This window comes from Budorcas taxicolor, chromosome 22 (assembly GCF_023091745.1).
Source record: "Budorcas taxicolor isolate Tak-1 chromosome 22, Takin1.1, whole genome shotgun sequence".
NCBI lineage: Eukaryota > Metazoa > Chordata > Mammalia > Artiodactyla > Bovidae > Budorcas > Budorcas taxicolor.
Window position 1 is genome coordinate 57,091,278 of NC_068931.1, and position 23,823 is coordinate 57,115,100.

The following is a 23,823-nucleotide window of genomic DNA, read 5'->3' on the forward strand; positions in this document are numbered from 1 at the left end:
ATCACTCAGCTTTCTTTATGGTCCAACTCTCACATCCATACATGACTACTGGAAAAACCATAGCTTTGATGAGACAGACCTTTGTCAGCAAAAAGGACGAGGCCAAGAGTAAAGATAGAGGGAAGAAACCACAGCTAACTTCAAAGGACAGAGCCAAATAAACATGTGGGTTGCCCTCTGAGCATTCAACAGCATGACTGAAAATGAATTAACTTTTGTTTCCAAGGGACATTAAACCAGGTAAGAGGTGAATATGCTAAAACAAACTGAAAGTCGAGCAACACAAAGTGTTACCTGGTAAGCTTTCCCTCCACCCTCGGAGGCAGCCTCTCTGCCTTGGCTCCTGGGGCTCCTCCAAAGAGAGCTATGGGCATTCATAATGGATGGAGGCTTATCATACTCCAGCTTCTGGTCTGGGGCTTCCCCCACGGCTCAGCGGGTAAAGAATCTGCCTACAACGCAGGGGACAGAGGAGACGCAGGTTTAATCCCTGGGTTCAGAAGATCCCCTGGAGAAGGAAATAAGAACCCACTCCAGTATTCTTGCCTGGGAAGTCCCATGGACAGAAGAGCCTGGTGAGCTACAGTCCATGGAGCTGCAACGAGTCAGAAACAACTTAGCAACTAAGGACACAGGCAGCTTCTGGTCCAAGCTAAGCTAAGTTAAGCTTCAGGGCAAAGTTGAGCTGCCCATCCTGAAGGCCGGGCCCCAGGGATGAGTCAGAAAAGTGCGAAATGGAAAGTTAAATCAGAGCGACCAGCTGCAGTCCTGGTCAACTCTGGGGCATGTCTGTCGTCCACTTGCCGTGTGCTGGGAACCAGACACTGGGAGGAAAGAGGGGGGCAGTCCAGCCCTCCACCCTCACAGCTCACCTAACGGCTCTGCTAGGCATGACCCATCTTCTAGAGAGAAGTAAAGGATGCTCTGGGCAACCCAAGTGGATAGGGGAGAGATTATGGAAAATGCCAGGAAGGTTTGAGATGCTCACAAGGCCCAGTGGCTCTCCAGGGCTTCCTCGTAGGGTGCAAGGGCAGTTGATCGGTGGGACCGAGCTTAGTGGTGAGAAGCTTTTTAATATCTGCTCCCAAAACCACTGTCCCAGCATCTCAGAAACACCCAGCTGGTGTGTGTCCTCCAGGACAGCCCACCCAGTTATTTATCTCTGTATTCCACGATATACTTATAAAGCAATGAACTGTCCACGGAACTAAGTTTGGGCGTCTGTCTGGCCACAGGCATCGCCCTCGCCGGCATGCTCGGCGGGGAAGGCCCGGTAGACGCGGGCTGCAGCCTTCCAAGCCTCAATTCCCCTCTCTCTGCCACCTCCCTTCACCCCTCCCTCCCCCTCCCCTCCCCCGGTTATTTGGGAGATTAGAGTTCATTAATTAAATCCTGTGCTTAGATCGAACTGTAACATTATTCCAATCACATTTGTCTTGCAGGCGGCAGAGGAGATGGCAGCCTCGCTGGAAACGCGCGGGGGAGCCTGAGCCGGCGGCCGGAGACGCACGGCGCGCCGCTCCAGCGCCGCGGCGCCGCGCAGACCCTCCGTCTCCCTGCTCAGCCTCGCGGGCCCGCTCGCCCCTGCCTCCCGGGCCCGGCTTCTCTCTGGGGCTCCTGCCCACCCCTACCCCGGGGCCCGTGCGCGGCTCCCCTGCCCGGTCCCCCTCCCCCCGGCACATACGCTGACACGCGCGCGCGAACACACACACTCACACACACACTGACACGCCAGCGAGCTGCTGGCCGCTCAATGGACCGATTTCCCCGCTTTTCCTGATCCCAAGCCGGCCCGGGATGAGAAATTGCAAAATGGCCCGGGTCGCCAGTGTGCTGGGGCTGGTCATGCTCAGCGTCGCCCTGCTGATTTTATCGCTCATCAGCTACGTGTCCCTGAAAAAGGAGAGCATCTTCACCACTCCCAAGTACGCCAACCCGGGGGCGCCCCGAATGTACATGCTCCACGCGGGATTCCGGTGAGTGCGGGGCCTCTGGGCGCCCGCGGATTATCTGGTTTATGGGGGCGGGAGGTCGGGGGGTGGGCGGAGGGAGGGTGTTTTGCCTTCTCCGAGACACTTTGGGCAAGGTAACTGCGTGGTCCTTCCATGCCTCTCTCTGATTCTTAACACCACCGCCACCCACCTCCTGCATTTTTTAAAAAAATATCCAGACGTCGTCCTCATCAAAGTGATTGCATTCTCATATTCTTCTTTGGCATCCCTTCCCCTATTTCAAAAATGGGGGGGTGGGGAAGGTGGTTTAAGGAGAATGATGGTGGATGGAGAGGCCTTGTGTGTATCTGGGAGTGGGCATGCAGAGATGGACATGCGTGGCTGTGAGCGCCTACCCCGCGCGCGGACCGGGGCGAGTTAATGGCGCAGGCGCCGGACTCCTCTGGCGCGCTTTCCTGCTTTCCTCCCCCACCCATTAGCCATCAAAAGAGGCTCGGGTCTGTTCTCTTGCAGCCCCTGGGGTCCTCGACCTCGATCCTTACCCGCCGCCCCGCCATCGCCCACCGCCCCCCCGCCCCCTCAACTCTTTCCGGGATTTCCGCAATCCCCCCGCCCTCTGCGGGAAGCGAGCAGCTTAAGGGCCGCCTCCCCTCGCCCCGGGTCCAAGTCACCGCCGGGCGCGAGGCTGGACCGAGAAGGCAGGCGCCGGGCGAAGCGCGGCGGAGCTCGTGGAGACCTTCTGCCCCAACTGTGACCGCACCCCCACCCCCCACAAGAGCTCTGCCAACAGAGCCTCCAAGAGGGGCTGGTGGCGAATACGAACTGCACCCTGTGGTCTCAGCCAGACCCGAGGTGCGAAACCCAGGGAAGGAGTGGAGCGGGCGTCCGGAGGGCCCCCGGTCAGGGGGAAATCAGACCGAGGCTCGGGAAGGAAGAGGTTAAGGAAGGAGCCATCCCCCAACCCACCCCCCACCAAGCCTTCCCCAGGGTCTTGGGTTCATCTGCCCTTTTCTCCAAAAATCAATCGGGCCGCGGCGCGGGGGCGGCGCGGGCCCGGCCCGCCTGGGCGCGGCCGCTGTCCGCGGTGCTGACTCCCCGGCCCTCCCGCCCGGGCGCGGCCGCTGTCCGCGGTGCTGACTCTCCGGTCCCCCTGGCGCGGCCGCTTCTGGCCGAGCGCCGGGCTCCCGGCCCTGCTCTCCGCGAGACGGCCATTTTATGGTCTCTCCCGCGCCCGGAGGGATGGACAATGGAGACGGGCTTCCCCAGTATCCCCTCTTCCTCCTGAGTGTGTGTGGGGCGCAGAAGGTGGCCCAGAGGAGCAGGGGGCTCTGGGGCGGGATGTCACCGAAGGCCTACGCCAACTAGCCTTCCGCGCCACCACCGTCCCCGCCCTGCTGCCATCCGGCCGGACCTTAATGGCTGCCTTGGCTCCCCCGAGCGGAGCCCAGCGCGTTTGTCTGTGTACTCATGCCCCTCTCCAGGTCGCAATTTGCGCTGAAGCTTCTAGATTCGTCATTGGTGCCCTTTCCGCATTCTGTGACTCATGAACTCCAAGCCAGACCTAAGTGGACGTTTAATCGGACAGCGTTTTTACATCAAAGGTAGGATAGGAGATCCAGGAGGTGTTCTGAATTCTGGAGCTCAAAACCAAAACAAAACGAAATAATAACAGAACAACAGAAATCCACTCCCCCCAACCCGAGGTGTATCTGCACTGCCTTCTTGGCCTGACTGCACAAAGGCTGATTAGCAACCCTTTTCTGTTTATGGAGTGCCCCCTCATAAAAGGAAAACACCAATAGGCCAATTTGAAAAGAAGGGGGGGGGGGGATATTTCCTGTATTCTCCTTAACTTGAGCTTAATTGAGCACCATGGTTTATAGGTAACATGTATGGCTAATACTGCCAAAGCCATTTATTAAAAAAAAAGTTAATGACAGAAAGACCACCCAATGCATTTTCATTGCCCTTCACTGGGAAAAAGAAAAAAAAAGTAAAAAAGTATTGTCTCACTGAAATACAGAAGACACTATACTTCATCGCCAACAAATTACTAGTGAAAAATCTCAGCCCAAATATATGCAGATCTTTAAGTATGGTTTTGGTTTTTTAACCTGATTGTTCTTATTAAACTTTTATAGCTTTTAATATGTTGTAAAAGCTACCAAAATTACTCTTAGTTGTCTTACAGCAGCTTCATTTATACATGGAGTGTGTGTGTGTGTGTGTGTGTTTCCTTTCTTTTCTGTTTTTCTTTTTTGAGGTGGGGGAAGAAGGATGAGATTTATGCGAATGTATGCATTCTCTTCAGTGATTTCTGGTCTAGTCTTAGCAATCCCAGATAAGTCATTACTTCTTCCTTCTTGGTGGGATAATTATGCTGCTAAATGGAATGTGAGCCATCTAGTGTATTCATTAGGGGTATGAATACTTATTTTACAAAGGTTTATTTTACCACTCTATTTAGGGTGTTGTGTTTTGGTCATAGAATTTCTAGTTATCGCACTTTTAATCTAATGATAGAATTTTTAAAAATTCAGTAGCTATCCATGGTACATGAAAATGTTTACTTGAAAAGCTGGCATAAAGTCATGATTATGATTAAAAATTTTAAAACACTATTTAATTAGCAATTAGTCCATGAGAATAATTGATTAATTCTAAACCTCTGAAGGTCTTTTTTTTTAACTTTTGTGGTTTTAATCCAACTTAATTTTCTAAGCAGCCCAGAAAATTGTCAAATTTATTATATATTTCCCAAAACATATTTCTGTCTCAGTAAAAATGTTCTCCCCACACTAGGCCATGTGATCCAAATAACCAATTAGAACAATATTTCCTTCTCAAAACTTCCCTTCTTTCAATCCATTTATTAGGTAATCTTTAATTAACTTGCTCAGTGTCACTTTAAACTTTTACCTTTGTAACAGTTTGCAGTGAACACTTAGTAACTTTGGAAGTTTGCTTTAAAGCCTTCAGTGTATGTCGCTCTGCATTTTGACAAATTGAAGTAATTTTTTAAAAAGTAAGATTCCAGGTAAAGAGATAGTATGCAAAGCATTTAGTTTCATTCCTGCTATTTTTTTTTTTTTTTTTTTTTTTAGGCAAAAGACAGAGGCGTTCAATGTGATTTCTTAGAACTGGAGAACCTAGTAGCAGAGTAACACATGGCCGATCTCTCCTAAGTATTTTAAATAGCAGAGACTTTAAGAGGAGATAGTTAATTTTACTTAATGCTCAACATAAAAGCAACCAGGAATTAGTGCTAAGTATCACCCTTGCCTGTTTATCCTCTGAATTCTTAGAATATACACATGTTTTCAGGATTTACAATAGCTTCTTTTTCTAAAGAATTAGGTTTCTCTAACTTAATTTGGTTTCTATATAATCAAGTAGAAAAAGATTCCTTTTTCATTATTCAAAGGACAATAATGAGATTATCATCTCATTTCTATTAAATATTCAACTACTCCCGCTGCTATTACCATTTTCATATTTTAATAATAGATAGTACCATACTGACTCATATCTGTTTGACTCCTATTTGGACACTAGTGATATTTGATATTCCTTGTACACTATAGCCCAATAGCAAACAAGTAGTCCCTAGCTGAAAACTGTAAGTCACCAATGTTTGTGCATTAATGTGAGCTCCTTGGGGTCTGTGTAAATTGTCTCCCTGTATCTTCTGACACAATTTGGCCCATGCCTCCCCATTGATCAAATACAGTTTTCGGGTAGAGCAGAACCCCAAAGAATCAGCTACTGAAAACCATAAATCACAACATTTACAAGCCTTGGATTACACCCAGAATTTGAGAGACTAGAGCATGTCTGTAATCCTGAAGCAGCTCTCCCTTCAATTATTATGAATGTATAATCTTTCTTGGGTTCAGTGTGCCTACAGTTCTTGCCTGAATGAAACAGTGTAAGACCTAAGATGGAAAATCAGTTCTTTTGAATGGGATACATTTAATGAATCTCTTTTTATTTTAGGCAAGAAATTCTTCAGCATGTCGATGTAATAAAAAACTTTTCTTTGACCAAGAATAGTGTTCGGATTGGACAACTGATGCACTATGATTATTCCAGCCATAAATATGTTTTCTCTATTAGCAATAACTTCCGATCACTGCTTCCAGATGTGTCTCCCATTGTGAACAAGCGTTATAACATTTGCGCTGTGGTTGGAAATAGCGGGATCCTGACAGGGAGCCGGTGTGGACCGCAGATAGATAAGTCAGATTTTGTTTTCCGTTGCAATTTCGCCCCTACGGAGGCTTTCCAAAGAGATGTTGGAAGGAAAACCAACCTTACCACCTTCAACCCCAGCATCCTGGAAAAATATTACAACAACCTTTTGACCATTCAGGACCGTAACAACTTTTTTCTCAGTTTGAAAAAGCTTGACGGGGCCATTCTTTGGATCCCTGCCTTTTTCTTCCACACGTCGGCCACTGTTACCAGGACATTAGTTGACTTTTTTGTTGAACACAGAGGCCAGTTAAAGCTCCAGTTGGCTTGGCCTGGAAATATAATGCAACATGTCAACAGGTGTGTATGTTTTATTGCCTTTAACTCACACCCTACCAGATGGCAAATCAATGTCATAATCTCTTGGGGGTGGGAGCTAGCTATCTGATTAGTTGTTGTAGTTAGCATAGTAGCCTAGAACACACTCTGACATTTTGTAACAAATGAATGGATGGTTCTAGGTAAGAAGTTCAATCTCCTACCCCAGCTGGTAACCAAGTGTCAAATGGAAGGACTGGTGTTTCATCAGCTTTGCTTCTCCATCCCCCATCCCCTTCCGTGGTGGTAAGCCTAACAAGCAGTCATGGAAATCACCACAAATCAATAATTTTCTCTGAATGGACAGCTACGTCCCAATAATGCCAACAACTAAAGTAGACAAATCAAGTGGTTTTCTTAAAGATGCAATTGACTTTAAATGTTCCTTTTTCTTTGATGGGTGGTTTTGTTTTTTTCAGATAGCCAAGATTAGAAAACCACCTAGACAAGTCAAAATTGTAAAATCGGCTTTTATCACTGGAGATTTGAGTGCCAAAACATGTGAAAAGTAGTTTAGCAGCTCGTTGTTATCCCCCTGTAATTTGAAAGACAGATTAACCAGGATGCAGTATTTTCATCTAGTCTGATGAGTCTTAACTCTGGCTATACCTCAGAATCACTTGGAGAGATTTTAAAAAATACTCTTGTCTGGGCTCTGCTTCAAGAGATCCTAGCGTGATTTGTCTGGTGGGGAAGGAGAGCGGCTCAGATACTTGGTATGTCTTCATAACTCCCCAGATGATTCTAATGAGCAGCCAGAAATGGGAGCAGGCATTTAAGGGCTTTCCTGGTGGCTCAGATGGTAAAGAATCCGCCTGCAATGCGGGAGACCTGGATTTGATCCCTGGGTTGGGAAGATCCCCTGGAGAAGGGCCTGGCAACCCACTCCAGGATTCTTGCCTGGAAAATTCCATGGACAGAGGAGCCTGATAGTCTGTGGGGTCTCAAAGAGTTGGACATGTCTGAGCGTGCACACACACACACACACACACATTTATAAAATGAAGGGAATTTTATAAAACAAAATTAATTGCAGAATTTTTTTCTGTGAATAATCTGAGAAAATCGCCTCACCTCTAATGTCCCCTATTCGAGCAGCCCCAATGCCCTCACATACTCTCTAGGTGTTACTGCAAGTTAGAGTGGGTTCTGGGAGGGCTGGTAGAAAAGGTTCTAAAACCCTCATCGCATCGCAGATGGGTACATAGTAGACATCCTGTAGTCCTCTAACATCTTCCAGATTTAAGATCTTGTAGTTGACCTCTCATGTAAGGAGGAATGATCATGTAATCAGCTGGTATGTATCTAACAGGCAGGCTGATGCCAGCATTTATAGTCCATGCTGGAACTTCTTCTTGGAAAGAAAAAGGGCAGTATTAAGAATTACGACAAAGATAACAGACAGAAACTGGGGCTATTTCAGTTTCCCAGGATGTATGGTTTCCTTTTAAAAAAGTAATATAACCCAGCTTCTAAGTTTAAAGACGTATCAACTGAGGTACAAAGAATGAGGTATTCACTGAACATCACTGCCCAAAATGGGCAGAACCAGAATTAGAAGCCAGGCTTCCTGCCAACCTGCCCTGTGGTCTTTCTGACTTCATCATTTTGCTCCCCTCTCGCTCCATTTAAACACAGCTGTACTGAAAGAATCGTTAGAAGTCATTCTAACTCCTTAGGTAAGAATATAAAAACTAAGACTGAACTTGAGAATTTCACCTGGAAGGGGAATGTCCACGTGAAGTCTTCAGGTAGTGAAGAAGGGTCTAACTGCATGTGATAGAACCTTCCGGAAGCAGCCTGTGTGGCCCTCCTGGCCCCCAGCCTATCAGAAGGCCCGTGGAGTAGCCAGAATGACCCACTCGGGCTTGGACCAAACACAGTGGCTCAACAAAACCTTGGAGGAAGTACGGTCTGTGGAAATCTGATTCATGAACAGTTTGAGTATGCTTGCACACCAGTCACAAGTGCAGAGGCACACGCCTGCACATGTACACACACCTTCATGCCACAGCAGTCTCAGATACTTGGCAGTTTAGGTAGCCAGGCTTCAAATTACTGTCTAAATACGGAAGGCACAACAACCATTATTTAGCATTTTTTACAAATTCAGGAAGTGTGTAAATACTTTTCTTAGGTGCTGGCACGTCAAAGAAGGACTTGGAAGCCCTTGGTTAAGACACAGAAACAGGAATTGTGGTTTTCACAAAAGGGTAGAAAAAAATAAGGCCCCACAATCTTTCCAAACCCACGAAGAAAGATTTAATGTCTGAGTTTGGGTAAGGAAGTGACAGAGGAGGGCCCCTTAGATTAAATACCTGCTCCCTACTCCCAAGCGCCCTTTACACATGAGAGGCATGGACGTTCCCATTGGTGGGCTTTTACGGCATTGCAGGGACTCAGAGACACCACTCTTTAGGACAACCCAGAGCAAGGCCGCTCCAGTACTTCTTGCCTGGAAAATTCCATGGCTCCAGAGGAGCCTGGCATGCTACAGTCCATGGGGCCACAAACAGCTGGAACAACTAAGTGACTAAGCACACAGAGCAGGGACAGCTTCAAACGCGGGACTTCCACGGTAACAGACGAGCCCGCGCTCAGAAGGGCCGACACTTGGTTTAATCCTCTGCTTTGCCCTCTTGAAATTCTTGAGTATTTTTTAAATAAGGGCCCACATTTTCATTTAGCATTGGATCTCACAAAGTAGATGGCCCTGCCCTGAGGGGTTTTTTGTGGTCTTCAAGATAGATTCAGAGTAGTACTGGTTAAGTTACTTGGATAAATTCACTCCCCGCCCCCACCTGGTCACAGTGACTCGTCTGACGGAAACCTTCAACACTGGCCTCTGAATCCACCTGTACTTATTATTCCACAGGTATTGGAAAAACAAACACTTGTCACCCAAACGGCTGAGCACAGGTATTCTCATGTACACCCTGGCGTCAGCAGTCTGTGAAGAGATCCACTTGTATGGATTCTGGCCTTTTGGATTTGACCCCAACACAAGGGAAGATCTTCCGTACCATTACTATGACAAAAAAGGAACCAAATTTACCACCAAGTGGCAGGAGTCCCACCAGCTGCCGGCTGAGTTCCAGCTGTTGTACCGAATGCATGGGGAAGGGCTCACCAAGCTGACCCTGTCACACTGTGCCTGAGAACCGAACGGGAAGTGCCAAACGGCCTGTTTAAAAGTGCCCCGACTCACGCCGAGTAGCCCGTCAGAACAGACCCCTAGAGAGTCTCTCGTTAAGGACCGTCTGCCCCTTAAGAGCAAAGGGGTCTTTTCTTCCCTCTGCCCTGCTCTTTTAAGGGTCTTAGCAAGACAGATGCTTTGAAGCCTCGTGATCTAGACTTGATTGATAAAGGGACCGTTGCATTGAGAACTCTGCTGCTAACGAAATGGTTTGAAGTATTTTCAAGTTTGTATTTTAATAATAAACTGCCTCTTTTTTTTTTTTTTTTCTAGTGAGGATTAGAGCTGTAGTGTCTACAGCTTTGCTCAGATAGAGTCCTTGCGATCAGAGGCCTCTGGGCAGAGGTTTGGGCAGGATTTCAGTTTTGCCTGGGTGGGATCAGACTCTTCGAAATGAAAACAGAAAAAAATGGTTTGCGAATATCCTCTCTCTCTTCCTCTCTCTTCCCCCCTGCCCCTCCCACCCCCTCCCTTCCACCCCCTACAACTACTTTCCTGGCCCCACCACCATGGACTTTTATATTTGGCTAAGAGTCATGTTGAAATCGCTTTGCTTGTATGTCTTGCATCTGTAGTTGATACGTTCAAGGCTCTGGGTAACTGATGTTTCATGACAAACTGAGCAGGTCATGATGGATCCCCTTGCGATTCCTTCTATAAGAAATGACCCTCGGGAAGTTCTCACTGTTCCATGCAGCCATCCTGCAGCAGAGCAGCTCCTCTCTGCTGGGAGGCACGTGATCCAGGGCATCTTTGACCATCACTAAGAAAGCCTGTGGCGCGGGTGGCATCTCATCTCGTCACCCTGAGTGCTATTATGGCAAATCATCCTGATGCCACACCTTCAAGGGCGTTCCAGCCTGGGTGCAGTGCCTCCCACAGCCCCAACCCAAGCACTGGACTGGGAATCCCCTCAGAACGTAGAGGCAGGGAGTCAGCTTGAGTCTGGTACTTATAGTAGAAGGGGAAGGAAGGAGAGTACTTAGAAGTTGTTATGGATCCCATGGCCCCTAAAGTGTTGTAACTATGGTCAGGGCCTCTGAGAACCAGCAGGGTCAAAGCAGAGGAGGTGCTCTGAGGCTGGCCAGGCCCGCATGTGAACGGCACTGAGGTGAGGTCATCCTGAGTGTCACCACGTCCATCAGCACCGCTCCAGAACTCCAAGGCGATGGTAGACATCAGATATTCCCTGTTTCCACTGAAATCGGCTCTGCAAATCTAGCATTTCAAAAGAAAAAGCCACTGTTTCGTGGCAAGACTGGTACTAAACAAACCCTTGGAACTGGAGATGCATGGGCCTGTGGCAAGGGGCTCACCAGCTGCTCCCCTTTCAGCCTTAGGAGTAGAAATCACATCACTCCTGTCCCCAGCTTTTCACCACGCAGCACTCTGTTCTGCCACTACAGCCCAAAGTCTGGCCAAGTTGATGTTAAATTTTAATAAGAGTTTCTTTCTTCTCTCCAAATGCCAGTCAAGCACATTTATAATATATTTGGGTGGGGTAGCTTGTTCTTTTCCAGAAATCTCATCTAGACTGCTTGTAATGTTACAAATACTGTTTAAAATCATTGCTATTGTTCAGTAAGCAGCTCCCTGTCCCTCCTTGGGAAGGTACCATCATGCCGAAAATCTAACCAAATATAAGTCTGATTTGATAAGGAAAGATGCGGTTCTTATGCTCATGTTCTGCCTGGCTCTGAAGAGGGCTGTTTTCTTCTAATTTTTCCCAGAAAGCTAATCAGGGCAGCTTCCATAGATCCAGATACTAACCAGTGACAGAAAAGTCGTACAGGTCCAAACGTGTTACCACTGGTGACACACCTCACTCTGTTGTGTGAGTGACAATCATCCAAATAGACAGGAAGACATCGGAATGGGTGTTTTGAAGTGGAAGCCACTAAAACAGCTCGATGCTTGAAATAATTAGAGGGGGCGATATCCGAAACACTTCTAAATGCAATGATACAATTTGATGGGCACACAAACCACATGCTTATTCCCTTATCACTTTAAAGAGGAGAAGTACTACATTAAAAAAGAAAAGAAAAAAAAAAGAGGAAAGTACTACAGTCTTGGTGCTGTTCTCTGTTAGGGCCACAGGGAGATGGGAAACTGACAGGAGGGTTCAGTTGGATCTTCCGAAGCACTTAGTTCACTTGGTTTCAGCTAAGTGATTATGCCAATATTAGGATGAGACGGCTGGATGGCATCACCAACTCGATGCACGTGAGTTTGAGCAAGCTCTGGGAGATGGTGAAGGACAGGGAAGCCTGGCGTGCTGCAGCCCATGGGGTTGCAAAGAATCAGACACAACTGACAGACTGAACTGAACTGAATATGGGCCAGATCCTGACTCTGGAGTTTTAACCCCAGTGTGCCCACTAGATTTCACTAAATATGTGGACACTTGGAACCAGGCAGGTGAAAAGAGCAGAAGCCCTAAAGCCAGTTAATTATTCTATTTGTGGACCATTTTTATTAGCTGTCATCAGAATGGCAAGTTTGGGGATTTTTCTTTAAGTTCAGGGAGACTGAGTAAATCTCACTTCACTCTTGGCTCCATTTTAACCTAGAGTTCTGAGAGGACTCTGTCATCTCCCACCATCATTTCATCCATCACTTTCACAAAAACTCAACATGCTGAGGAAACAGACCTGTCTCCCAGACCCAGGACAGAGAGATAAGGCTTATCTCCTGTTCCCAGGTAGGACTTCCTGGAGCTGATCCCAGAAGACCACCTTTCCCTTTGTCTTTAAAAATCTCTGAAGACAATCCCAAGCCCTCCCATAGTGGTTAACCACAATTCTCATAATTTACCCATTCTTTATATGCAGGCTTTATCCTTCTATTGCAAAAAAAAAAAAAAAAAAAACCTAGATTCAGCACGTGGGTAAAGCATTTATCTCAGTTTTCGGCATGTAGTCAGCACTCAATATATGGCACCTTTTACTGTTATTTTTATTGGTTAGTTATGCCCTTGACCTACAGTTTCAGCATAGAGAAAAACAGCCTCTAGCTGATGATACAAAAAGTCTTTTTTGTTTTTAAAGACAGTTCCAAAGATTAAACCTATATAACTACTGTCGACCAAAACAGCTGGTGGGTCCCGTGGGTCCCGTGAGCCCAGATTAGGAAGGCAGTGGTATAAACAGCCAGGGTCTCCAAGGCTGTGTGTTCAACAGCAGTGGCATGGGCAGACAGGCCTGTGGGTCCTCCTTCCTGATTCAGCCACACGTACCAACCCCTGGTTTTCCCATTGACTTTGCTCTATTGGTTATAGGTTAAGTGCATCCTTTTGTCAGAACCTTTCTTCTTTTTGGTGGCTTAGATGGTAAAGAATGCATCTTCAATTCAGGAGACCCACGTTGGAGCCCTGGATTAAGAAGATCCCCTGGAGGAGGAAATGGCAATCCACTCCAGTATTCTTGCCTGGAGAATTTCAAGGACAGAGGAGCCTGGCGGGGCTACAGTCCATGGGGTCACAGAGAGTCAGACATAACTGAGCAACTAACACTTCTTTTTTTCAGATACTTATGGCAGAGTCCATCCTCACTATTGGAATAAATATCACCATAAGGCCCCCAAGTCTGTCTACATGTGACACCAACACAAATGACCGATTCAGTTGCACAGAAAAACAAACAAACAAAAAGAAACCCACAAGTATTTAACAACCTGCTAACGCTACTCCCTCGGTTTTCATCAGTTGTTCTGGGTGTCCTGTGCAGGCATGCAGATCCAGGGGAGACAGCGTTAAAGTGTGGTATTAAGAACCCCTCTCACACCCAGAAAATCTCCATATTTGATGCTTAAACCTCTGCAGTTCCTCTGCTTTGCTTCTGTGTCCTCAGTGTCCTTGACCGTGGTACAGGTGTGTGTGCCTAGCAGTGCTGGCTGTGACCACCGGGCCATCTGTGTGACTCTGATGGCAGGCCCCTGACCATGGCGCTACCAGCCAGGCTGTGCAGGAACAGGGTCCCCTGGCCTCCTCGTGCCCAGGCCTCCAGTTAGCCAGTTATCCACGGATGTGAACGTTGGAAGTAACCTGACTGGGTGGGGAAGCAGAGGAATAGAAAAGCATTTCTTTTGACTTGGGTTGTTGCCGTTGTTCAGTTGCTAAGTCATGTCCGACTCTTTGCAACCCCATGGACTGCAGCACACCAGGCCTCCCTGTAACCTCTCTATCTCCCAGAGTTCGCTCAAACTCATGTCCAATGAATCAGTGATGCCATCCAAGCATCTCATCCTCTGCCACCCTCTTCTCCTTGACTTGGGCAAAGTTCTAATTATTAGACACAGTTAGTCAGCAAAGAGGTGTTGAGGGCAAAGGCTGCAGGGAGAGAATTCTAGAGACCTAGGACACTGGAAATGGAAGAGCCTTTCAATATCTCTGGTCCTAATTCTTGACCTTCCAAAATGAGAAATGGAGAAACAGAGGGGTTAAGCGATTTTCCCAAGATTGCACAGGTAATCAGTGGAGAAATTTTGACTCTTCATCTAGCACTTCTTGGCTCATCAGCATCCAGTAAAAGTGGGCTCAAAGAGAAAGTGATTATGGTCTGGCGTCTACAAGGGACAGAAAATAAAATAAGTTAGAAAAGCTGAAAAAGAGGAAAAAAGATTTTCCCTCCACTTAATTATTTCTCAATGCAAAACAGAAAAGAAGATGCTTGCCTAGGTATACAGCAGTCCACTAGTAATAATCTACATTCTCCCCTAACATGAGAGGAAACCTACTTGGTGAATGATGATTCTGATAAATCTGGTAAACCACAGTGAAGTTACTGACAGTTCCCAGTTGACAGCTGGGATCTTAATAATCTATTCATCTTAATAAAACCTTGTTTTAGTAATATGTATGCATAATTTAAAAGTTGAATGCTGAGAGCGGTTATGTACTTTTCTGTATGTAAAATTTTCATTTGAGGACTCTAGGTAAAAGTACATGTTGTCAGTGCCTTTCCATGTAATAAGTAGTTTCAAGAGCAGACTTCACATTCTTGCATTTAGTTCAATATGCTGAGAAGATGCGCAAATAACAATGAATAATTGAGGCTGGGTCTTCCTGTGGGAGATGAGAGACGGCCATTTTCTTTAAAATTCTGGACCCTTTTCCCCGCAGTGGTTTGAATGTGCCAAGCCAAAGCTTATGTCTCGCCTCTACTTCTCTCTGAGTGTATAGAACTATACTTTGGCTCACAAAGAAAGTTTGGGCTGTGCGTGTGTGCGGCTGAAAAGCCCAGACTGAGGGTCATGGGTGCTGGGGACTTAGAGCCCCTGGGTTACCTGCTGGTCCTGTCTGGGCCCTGTGGCCCAATTAATCAAGGCCACAGATGAGCTGATACCACAGACCAAAATGACGAAATATGCCTCTCTCGCCCCTTGATTACTTTGCCATATAGATCTAACATTTAAAGTGGAAAACATTTTAGAATGTCATTATTGTATCACGCAGTATTTATGATTTCTTTTTATTGTGATGACTTATTGAAGATATATGTGTTTGAACAGATGTTTTTATCCTCAATGAAGCTCATTCTCTTGCTGTTAATTACAATGGATAATCACAGTGATGAGCCTGTTGTCGAGTAACTGACTCCGATTTAAGATGACAATGGGGCTGTGGGGAGAGGACCTGGATTTGCTACCCATCCACCAGCAAGCCAAGCTGGAAGGGGGGAGGAGCTAATACCATCCTTGCTCTCCTCCCTAGACCTGTGGCTCAGAATGTCCTGGAATAAAAGCCCACTTACAAAGATTCCCAGGTAATTCTGATGTGGCCCCAATTTGGGAACCAAAAATATAGGGCGAAGTCACGTACACCGTGTTGACCAAAGTCGCTGAATGCTTGTCACCTCTCATGCAGTTATCATCAGATCTGCTCCCTGGGTTTATCACGACAATAGAAACACAGTCTTAGTGACTCAACCATTCAACTCTTTTGGCTAAATTGACCAGTCACTAATTTGTAAGTGAACAGTAACTGGTCAATTTTGTCAGAATGGATGCAGGCCCGAAGACAGTCAGAGTAGGGAACATAGCTTTAAACTACTTTACCCCAAGGCCAGCTCTTTATATGTCACTCTGGTTCAGACTAAGAGCGATCTCAGGTCACTCATCTTTAAAAATAGGCCGACTGAGAAATAGGAAAGTTGAACAATTCATTCAGATTCTACTTAGATGTCATTCCCAGAGCCTAAAATAGTTTTAAAGGGGTCTTATTTCTCAACCTCCAGGAAGTGCCCCCAAATACAAAGATCTTCGGGTTAAAATGAAACCAATCAAAAAAGAAAAAAGAAAAAAAAACAAACAAGAAGCTAAAGTTCTAAAACCAGCTGAATATAAAAGGGGTGGTCAGTTGGCACTGGTTGCCTGGTGCCAGCCTCTGTTAAATAAGGTCCCTCCATCCTAATGAAGGGCTTCCTTGATAGCCCAGTTGGTAAAGAATTCACCTGTAATGCAGGAGACCCTGGTTCGATTCCTGGTTCAGGAAGATCCGCTGGAGAAGGGATAGGCGACCCACTCCAATATTCTTGGGCTTCCCTGGTGGCTCAGCTGGTAAAGAAACCACCTGCAATGCAGGAGACCTAGGTTCAATCCCTGGGTTAGGAAGATCCCCTGGAGAAGGGAAAGGCTACCCATTCCAGTATTCTGGCCTGGAGAAATCCACAGACTGTATCGTCTATGGGACACAAAGAGTCGACACGACTGAGAGACTTTCATTCCTGAATTACTCTTAAATTACATCCTAATGAAGTTTTGGCCAAGCTCCTTTCCATAGCTGTGCACATGCAAAGACTTTCATCATCAGAGATACTAGAGATCGCCTCTCTTTTCCCTACTGTGGGTTTAAGAGACAGCTTTAGCTCTTTGGTGTGATGCTAAATGTTTAACAACTGGCTCTGAAGGATGATGGAGCCCTGATTTGTAGGAGTTGCCAATTTCCATGCTATAGATACTCTCCTCATAGCCAATTTCCAACTACTAACTTGATGTCAACCAGCTGAAATGTCACAATATGTTCTCAAGAGCCATTATGAGCTGGCTCCAGCGCAGCACTGCCTGAGCAATTTCTGAGTCAGTGAGCACCAAATCGAAGGGCTAGCCGTGGCTTCCGAGGGGCTCCCGTGGACCCCGCTTGCCGCAGAGAGGCATGGCCACCTTGACTGATTCTGTATTTTTAATATATTATTGGTCCTTGAGGCTAAGGACCTTTAGGGGTTCAAAATACTCCCTAAGCCACGTGACTCTTAGGAACCTCTCAACAGACTCCTCAGAACCTTAGGGAGTTACTAGCCATGGCTTGTCTGGTTTCTAAAGGTGACCTTCCAGGTAAACACTCTTTAATGTAACTGCCAGTGGAAACCACGTTTGGCTGATCTTTCCTCACACCCTATCGTCCATCGCCTCTTTCCCTATTTGGCTAATTTTCCCTGTCCACTTACTCCTCAACCTTCTGATGTGGCACAAAAGTGACAGGCATCCAGAAATTAGTGCCTGCAAAGGAGCAGGGGGGAGACAAAGACCCGAATAGCTTACCTGGACCCATCACCCTTGCCTGGGGAGGCTCTGTGGTTCAAAGGTCTCTACCTCACCAGGGGGACACTCGGCGAAGCACTCCAACCCTGCCCAGGGCTTGAGTTTGCACTCAGCTGGACTTTCTCTGCACTCAGAAAATTCACAGTGGGCTAAAAACACCGTTAAATAAGAATACTGCTAGGAACACAGCGAGGGAAGGCACCGTGTGTTGCCTTGCCCTTAGCGAAGCCCTGAGCTGAGGCTGGACCTGCCAGCAAACATCCAGCCGCTGCAGTCCCTGGGCACTGGGCTCAGCTTTCCTTCCTTCTCACCACCAGTCGTAAGTGAAAGCCCTATTTCTTGAGTGTTTGGAAATCAGACTGAGCCACAGAACAAGCTTCGTTTGCAAATTAAAGGTTTTAGGATGGAAGTCATTCTTAGGCGGGTTTAATTAAATCCTTTGGAAGGCAATGCTGGGAGAAAAAAAAAGTGTACTTAATTCCTTACACACAGTGAGTAGCCATAAGTTTTTATTCTGTATGCAGTAAATCGAAATCAGATCATAAAGGACCAGGTCTACTTTCCTTGCTGTAGTAAAATACCCTACACGTTCTGTAAAATATTTCTAGACTGTGAAGGTTTGAAACTCAACTTGGACATTTTCTGTATCACGTTCAAAAAGTCAGGGTATACCTCTGTTTTCTGTCCTTCTTAACAAGCATCAAAATGAGCTTGTCCCACTATAGCTAACACATCACATTTTATTTTAAATGAGTCAGGTACATGTTAAAATGCTTTTCTCTGTGCTCAGGGAAATTTGCACATATCCTGGGCACAAAGTAGGCTTTTTTCTGGCTCTTTTCCTGATACACAAAGAGGGTTAGCTCACAACTAAACAGAAGCGACTCAACAGTGGTCCCAATTTTACTAGGAAGAAGTTAACAGCAAAACCAAGACTGAGGAACCAGCCACCCCCACAACATCTTCATCTTGTGAGGTCGGGAAGAAAATCTGGTAGACAGTGGGAGAGAGGTTTGGTCAATGTACGTAGGTGAAATAAAGTCATTTAAATATTTGCAGAAAGGAACCGATTTCCCTCTGAAATCTAGAACCTAGACCATTTTGCAAGACTTAGAAGAATAGGTATCCACGACAGAAATGCTCTTTGACCACATTTCAAGATCCAGATCGAAGCCCTTACTAGGCAGAACGCAGCCTTACTACCAAGAGCCCTGGGAAGGGTTTATCGACAGGCTGAAATCCGAATACGGAGCGTCAGCAATTAGCACTGAAATTCTCCCGGGACTCAGAACAAAAGCACTGAACCAGCCCAGTGAGGCATCACTTATTCACGCAGGGCAGTCACCTAAGTCCACAGCAGAACCTCACAAATCTAGACATTAACTCAGGTCTAGATTCTAGGTGAATATCCTCAACGTGGAGATGGGGCAACTGAGGTTCAGGAAACAGAGAATGACTTATGTTCCCAGCTTGTTAACTGGAACTAGAGTCTGGGTCTCCCAACCACTGTTTCTATTATACTACACCACGCCATGCTGCCTCCACTCTTTAGATGGGAAGTTGACAATCTATTGTGGAAGCACGAATCAGAAATCAAGACAAAAGAATGTATACAATATCTTCTCTCATTTAACCTACTTGGTTTCACCGCCTCATTTTAGCATCATTTTAAGGAATGTTATAACAATGTAGGGTGAGGAACAAAGTTCTTTATAGAGAAATGATGGAACCAAAAGGTCAAAAGGTAGGAGAACAGCGATTGTAAATTATAATAGAAATGAGGAAGGAGTATATGTCAGGAAAAATAAATGCTTAAGTTTGTTACAACCACGGAGCCCTCCCCCACGCACCGGATGCATTTGTTTTGGAAAAGCTACTTCCTGCTGAGAGACTGGCATTGAAGGTTTTACTCCTTTCCAGCAAACGAGGAGACCCCTTGCCCTCTGAACGAAGCTTCAGCCCTTAGGACTCAGACTCACATCTCTTACGAGCGGCAGCCTCAGTCACTCTTAGAAACAAGCTGCCAGATGGACAGGGCTGCGGAGACTAGACTGAAGCCAGCACGCTGGACTGAGGAACGTGTAAATAGCCTCCTGCCTTCTTGGTGAACAAGGATGATCACCTTTTTTTTTTTCTTTTGTAAAGGTAATCGCGTGTATATTGTGACTGTAGTTTGTGAAGAAAATGCAATGAGCTGCTTCGACAGCTCCCCAAATGTACCTGTTAAGTGTGAATGTGCCTGCCTCATTGCCTCCTGTGCCAAACACAGTACTGAATGCGTTGTTTTTAAATAAACTGTTTTATTGTGCATTGGAAAGCACTACTGGTTGTCTTTGTCCCATTCAGGGACACACACACACACACACACACACACACACACACAATGCACATACACACATGCATGCACACACATGCCCGCACACACACACACACACTGCATCCAATGAACAGATTAAATGCATCCTCCTTATCTCATCCCCTGCGTTTTAAGGATCTCTTGGGGACTTGCAGGACTCCAGAAAGGTTGAGCTTGGTTATCTACAGCCATGAACGAGTAGCTAATACTAACTAGCCCCCAATGCCCAGTTTTTCCCCAGGTCTTTTAAATGCAAATCATGAAACAGGCCTTAACATTAATAATGATGATGATGATGTTACTCCTGAGTGGTACGGTCACATACATCAGCTTATTTCATCAGTAATCAGGTGAGGGAAGGATGCTTAAGAGCTTGACTCCTGCCGCAGAGTGAGAGGCAGCGCTGAAATGAGAAGCTGACTCTCAGTCCAGGGCTCTCTTCCGAGCATCTTCCGGCCATTCTGGTCACTCTCTAGCCCACCTGCCCTGAATACCCCCGTCAGCCTCCGTCCCCTTTCCCTTTGTTATGTTTTTAAAATGAAAATTTCTCTACAGTGTCGTGTTGGTTTCTGCCGTACAGCAGTGCGAGTCAGCCACCGTGATGCGTGTGTCAGCTCTCCCCTGAGCCTCCCCCTCCCCTCATCACACCCCTCACAGTCATCACAGGCCGCCAGGCTGGGCTCCCGGTCACAGAGCGCCGTCTCGCCGGCAGCCTGTTCTACACATGGGAAAGTGAGTATATGTCGATGCAACTCCCTGAGTTATTTTTTCGAAGGATTTTCTTCCTTCACTTGAAAAGACAGTATCGATGTATTTATTCACTGTTTTTCTATGTTGCCCACTATATTGTAACCTCTGCCTTCTCCAAAACAGGCATGCCTGTTTTAATCACACTGTGGCCCCGGTGCCCAAACCAGTGCTAGGAACTTGTTAGGCCATCAACTGGTATTTGATGGATGGACGGATAGACGGATGCATGGTCAGACCATCGAGTCTGCATCCTGCTTCTGCTCCTGTCCTCTCCCTTCCCATCGTTGTGCCGACATCACAGATGCCAGAAGTCGTCCCCCTGCTCCAACTCCGCTGCCTCAGCGAGCACCATGAATAAGTGTTTGTTGACTGAAGGAATAAACAGCCTCAGAATTGTTTCTCTCAAGACACATGCTCCAACATTAAGATGATCCCGGGGACTCGATCCAGTGGTTAAGACGTCGCCTTCCCAGGGCAGGGGGTGCAGGTTCAATCCCTGGTCAGGCAGTTAAGCTCCCACCTGCACTGAGGCCAAAAAACAAAAACAAAAAAAACAAACATAAAACAGAAGCAATATTGTAACAAATTCAAAAGACTTAAGAGTGGAAAAAAGAATGTCCCAGCATATGAATACACCATAGCGCAGCGCCCTGATGTAATCTCAAGCAAACGGAGAGCTGATGGAGGGTGAAAGAGCCAAACTTTGGTAAACAGGGAGGCATCAGAGAGGGCTGGCTGCAGTACTCTTTAAAATTCAAATCAAAAGTCACTCATGGTCACCTATGTGTGACACCGGGCAGGATAGGAACAGGATACAAAATGGGCAAAACCTCAGTGCCTAGCCAGAAGGAACTTAAAAGTCCTACTGGGGAAACAGGTCAACACATTACAAGGGAACATCTTCTACCCTATGCAGCTCCAGGGGAGGATGGAATACAGGTAAAGGACAGAGAGAACGAGAGGCAAACAGCAAAGGATGGCCCCATTATATTCAAGTGAAGACAATAAAAATTTTAGAGGCCAGCTGTATTACTCAGGGCTTATTTTTCTAAAAACGACTTGACAAGCTGATGATTGCCCCCGTCACCTCTTACAGAGAAGCGGTTTAGTTGTTCTAAAATAAAACAAAACCCTTCAGAAACTTCAGCAAAACATGGAATTGACACCAAGTTTATTGCAGGCTCTCCTTGCCTGGGGCCAGTAGGTACAAATTAAATTTTAAAAATAGAATTTTTTTCCCTAAGAAAATGCATTGCCGCAACTTGACCAAAACGAAGATTAAAGAAACCTCACCCATAGAAGGGCCAACTTGACCCAACTCTCCCAGGCCAGTAAGGCAGTTGGCTTTCTTAGTCTAAGCAAGAGTCTGGGCTCTTTCTCCAGTGCGCCTTCCACAGGGTCTGTACCAGCCTCAATAAGTGGGGGTAGACCCCATCTGGGGGCTTCCCAGGTGGCGCTAGTAGTAAAGAACCCACATGCCAATGCAGGAGACATAAGAGATGTGGGTTCGATCCCTGGGTGGGGAAGATCCCCTGCAGTAGGGCATGGCAACCCACTCCAGTATTCTTGCCTGGAGAATCCTATGGACAGAGGAGCCTGGTGGGCTGCAGGCCATGAGGTCACAGACAGACAGACACGAAGGAAGCGACTTAGCAGGCATGCACACACACACGCACCCCATTTGGAGTGCACTGTTCTCAGAGAGTGGGTTTCCCCAGTGGCTCAGTGGTAGAGAATCTGCTTGCCTATGAAGGAGGCGCAGAAGACACAGGTTCGATCCCTGGGTCGGGAAGATCCCCTGGAGGAGGAAATGGCAACCCACTCCAGTGTTCTTGCCTGGACAACTCCATGGACAGAGGATCCTGGAGGGCTACAGTCCATGAGGTGGCAAAGAGTCAGACACGACTGAGCGCTCGGGCATTTTTGGTGAGTAAGTTAGCTTGATGGATAGGCTGCTCTGAACACTATCTCATACCACACAGAATGTCACAGGTGACCAGGAACTTAGATATGTAATGAATTCAATGCTCTGGTTTCCAGATGAAGAAACTGAGGCTTAGGTGTGAAAGTGACTTATCTAAATCACATTGTCCTCATAAGCCACATTTTAAGTAATTTATCAAAGTTACTTTTATACCAACAATTCTCAAATCTAAATGAAAATATTTAAAAGCAAAATCTGCTCACTTTATCTCTTTTTTTATTATTATAAAAATATTCTTTGAAAAAAATGAGAAAATAGGGATAAAGAAAGGAATAGTAAAAACCACCTACAAACTTCATCTGTTTTTCTGAGTGTGTGTTTGTTCCTAACCATGTGTACTGTTGCGTTCTTTTGCTTTTTCTCCGCTTAAAAATATATCAAGAAAGCCTTCCATGTTATTAAATATTCTTTGATAAGTTCACAGAATGGAAGCTCTATCTTATTTAACTAATTCTCCATTATTGTTTCAAATTTAAGTTTGGATTCTCTGCTATAAATAGTGCTTTGCTGAACATCTTTGAATGTTTGAACATCAGTGATTGTTTCTCTGTATAAATCCCTTTAAGTGGATTTTCAAGTGATACGACTCATTTTTTTAAGAGAAGTCTTTCTCAAAACTGGTCAGAAAGGTTCAAGTAGAAGGTCAATGACCAAATTTATAAATCTTTATTTCACCAGAAAAGTTGTAAAGGCTTTAAAAAAGCACAAAGTTTAGGTGGGAAGCATGCTTCATCAACAGGATGACTCCTCAACAGAGAGGCAATGCTTATTTGTACACGATGCTAAGGTAAGTAAGTAAGCTACTGCTGTGTGCTACTTAACTCAGTTCCTCCATGTCTCGTTTGGGAGCCGGGAGAACTGTACACATCAAAAAGAGGAAGCCCATCCAATCACGTCCTTAAGCACCAGGACCATTTAGGAGAGACAGGCCTTCAATATAATGATATTGATAGACAGCTCTTTCCCTTATTCTCAGAGTATGTTATTGCTTACTAATTATGCTCTCAATTCACATTAAGTCCAAGAAGTCAAAATGAGGAAGATGAGGTAAATGATCTACCTTAAGGCTTCATAAATCCTATAGACCAGCTGTTTGGTTGAAGCTTTAAAAATCAATATCTCCACTTCTATAAAAGAGATGTGACTTTAAGCAAATTCAAAATTTGAACCTACAGACTTTCAAAGCAGATTTATTAAGGGAGGTCAATGAGATAACTACAGAATTCCCCATTCCCTATCATCATCCCATCTCTTAAGTAAACCTGTATTTGCATGCCCCAAAATGAGTAAATAAATTCATTATTGTGGGTCTCCTAGTCTCCATCACAACTATCTAACCCTCCATTGTAGGGCAAAAACAGCTAGAGATGATACATAAATGAACAAGTACAGATGTGTTTCAATAAAACTTTATTTACAAAAATAGTCAGCAGCCATTTGGCCTTCAGATTTTGGTTTTCCAATCCTTGCTTTA

General features: G+C 45.8%; 1 protein-coding gene across 1 annotated transcript; it reads left to right on the forward strand.

Annotated features, from left to right (window-relative positions):
- Positions 1 to 1,524: 1,524 nt before the first annotated feature.
- On the forward strand, positions 1,525 to 9,682 carry ST8SIA3 (ST8 alpha-N-acetyl-neuraminide alpha-2,8-sialyltransferase 3). Its single transcript, XM_052660563.1, has 4 exons — positions 1,525 to 1,976; positions 3,434 to 3,553; positions 5,949 to 6,506; positions 9,400 to 9,682. The coding sequence occupies exons 1-4, from the start codon at positions 1,798 to 1,800 to the stop codon at positions 9,680 to 9,682; spliced, it is 1,140 nt and encodes a 379-aa protein (XP_052516523.1). The 5' UTR covers positions 1,525 to 1,797.
- Positions 9,683 to 23,823: the final 14,141 nt, after the last annotated feature.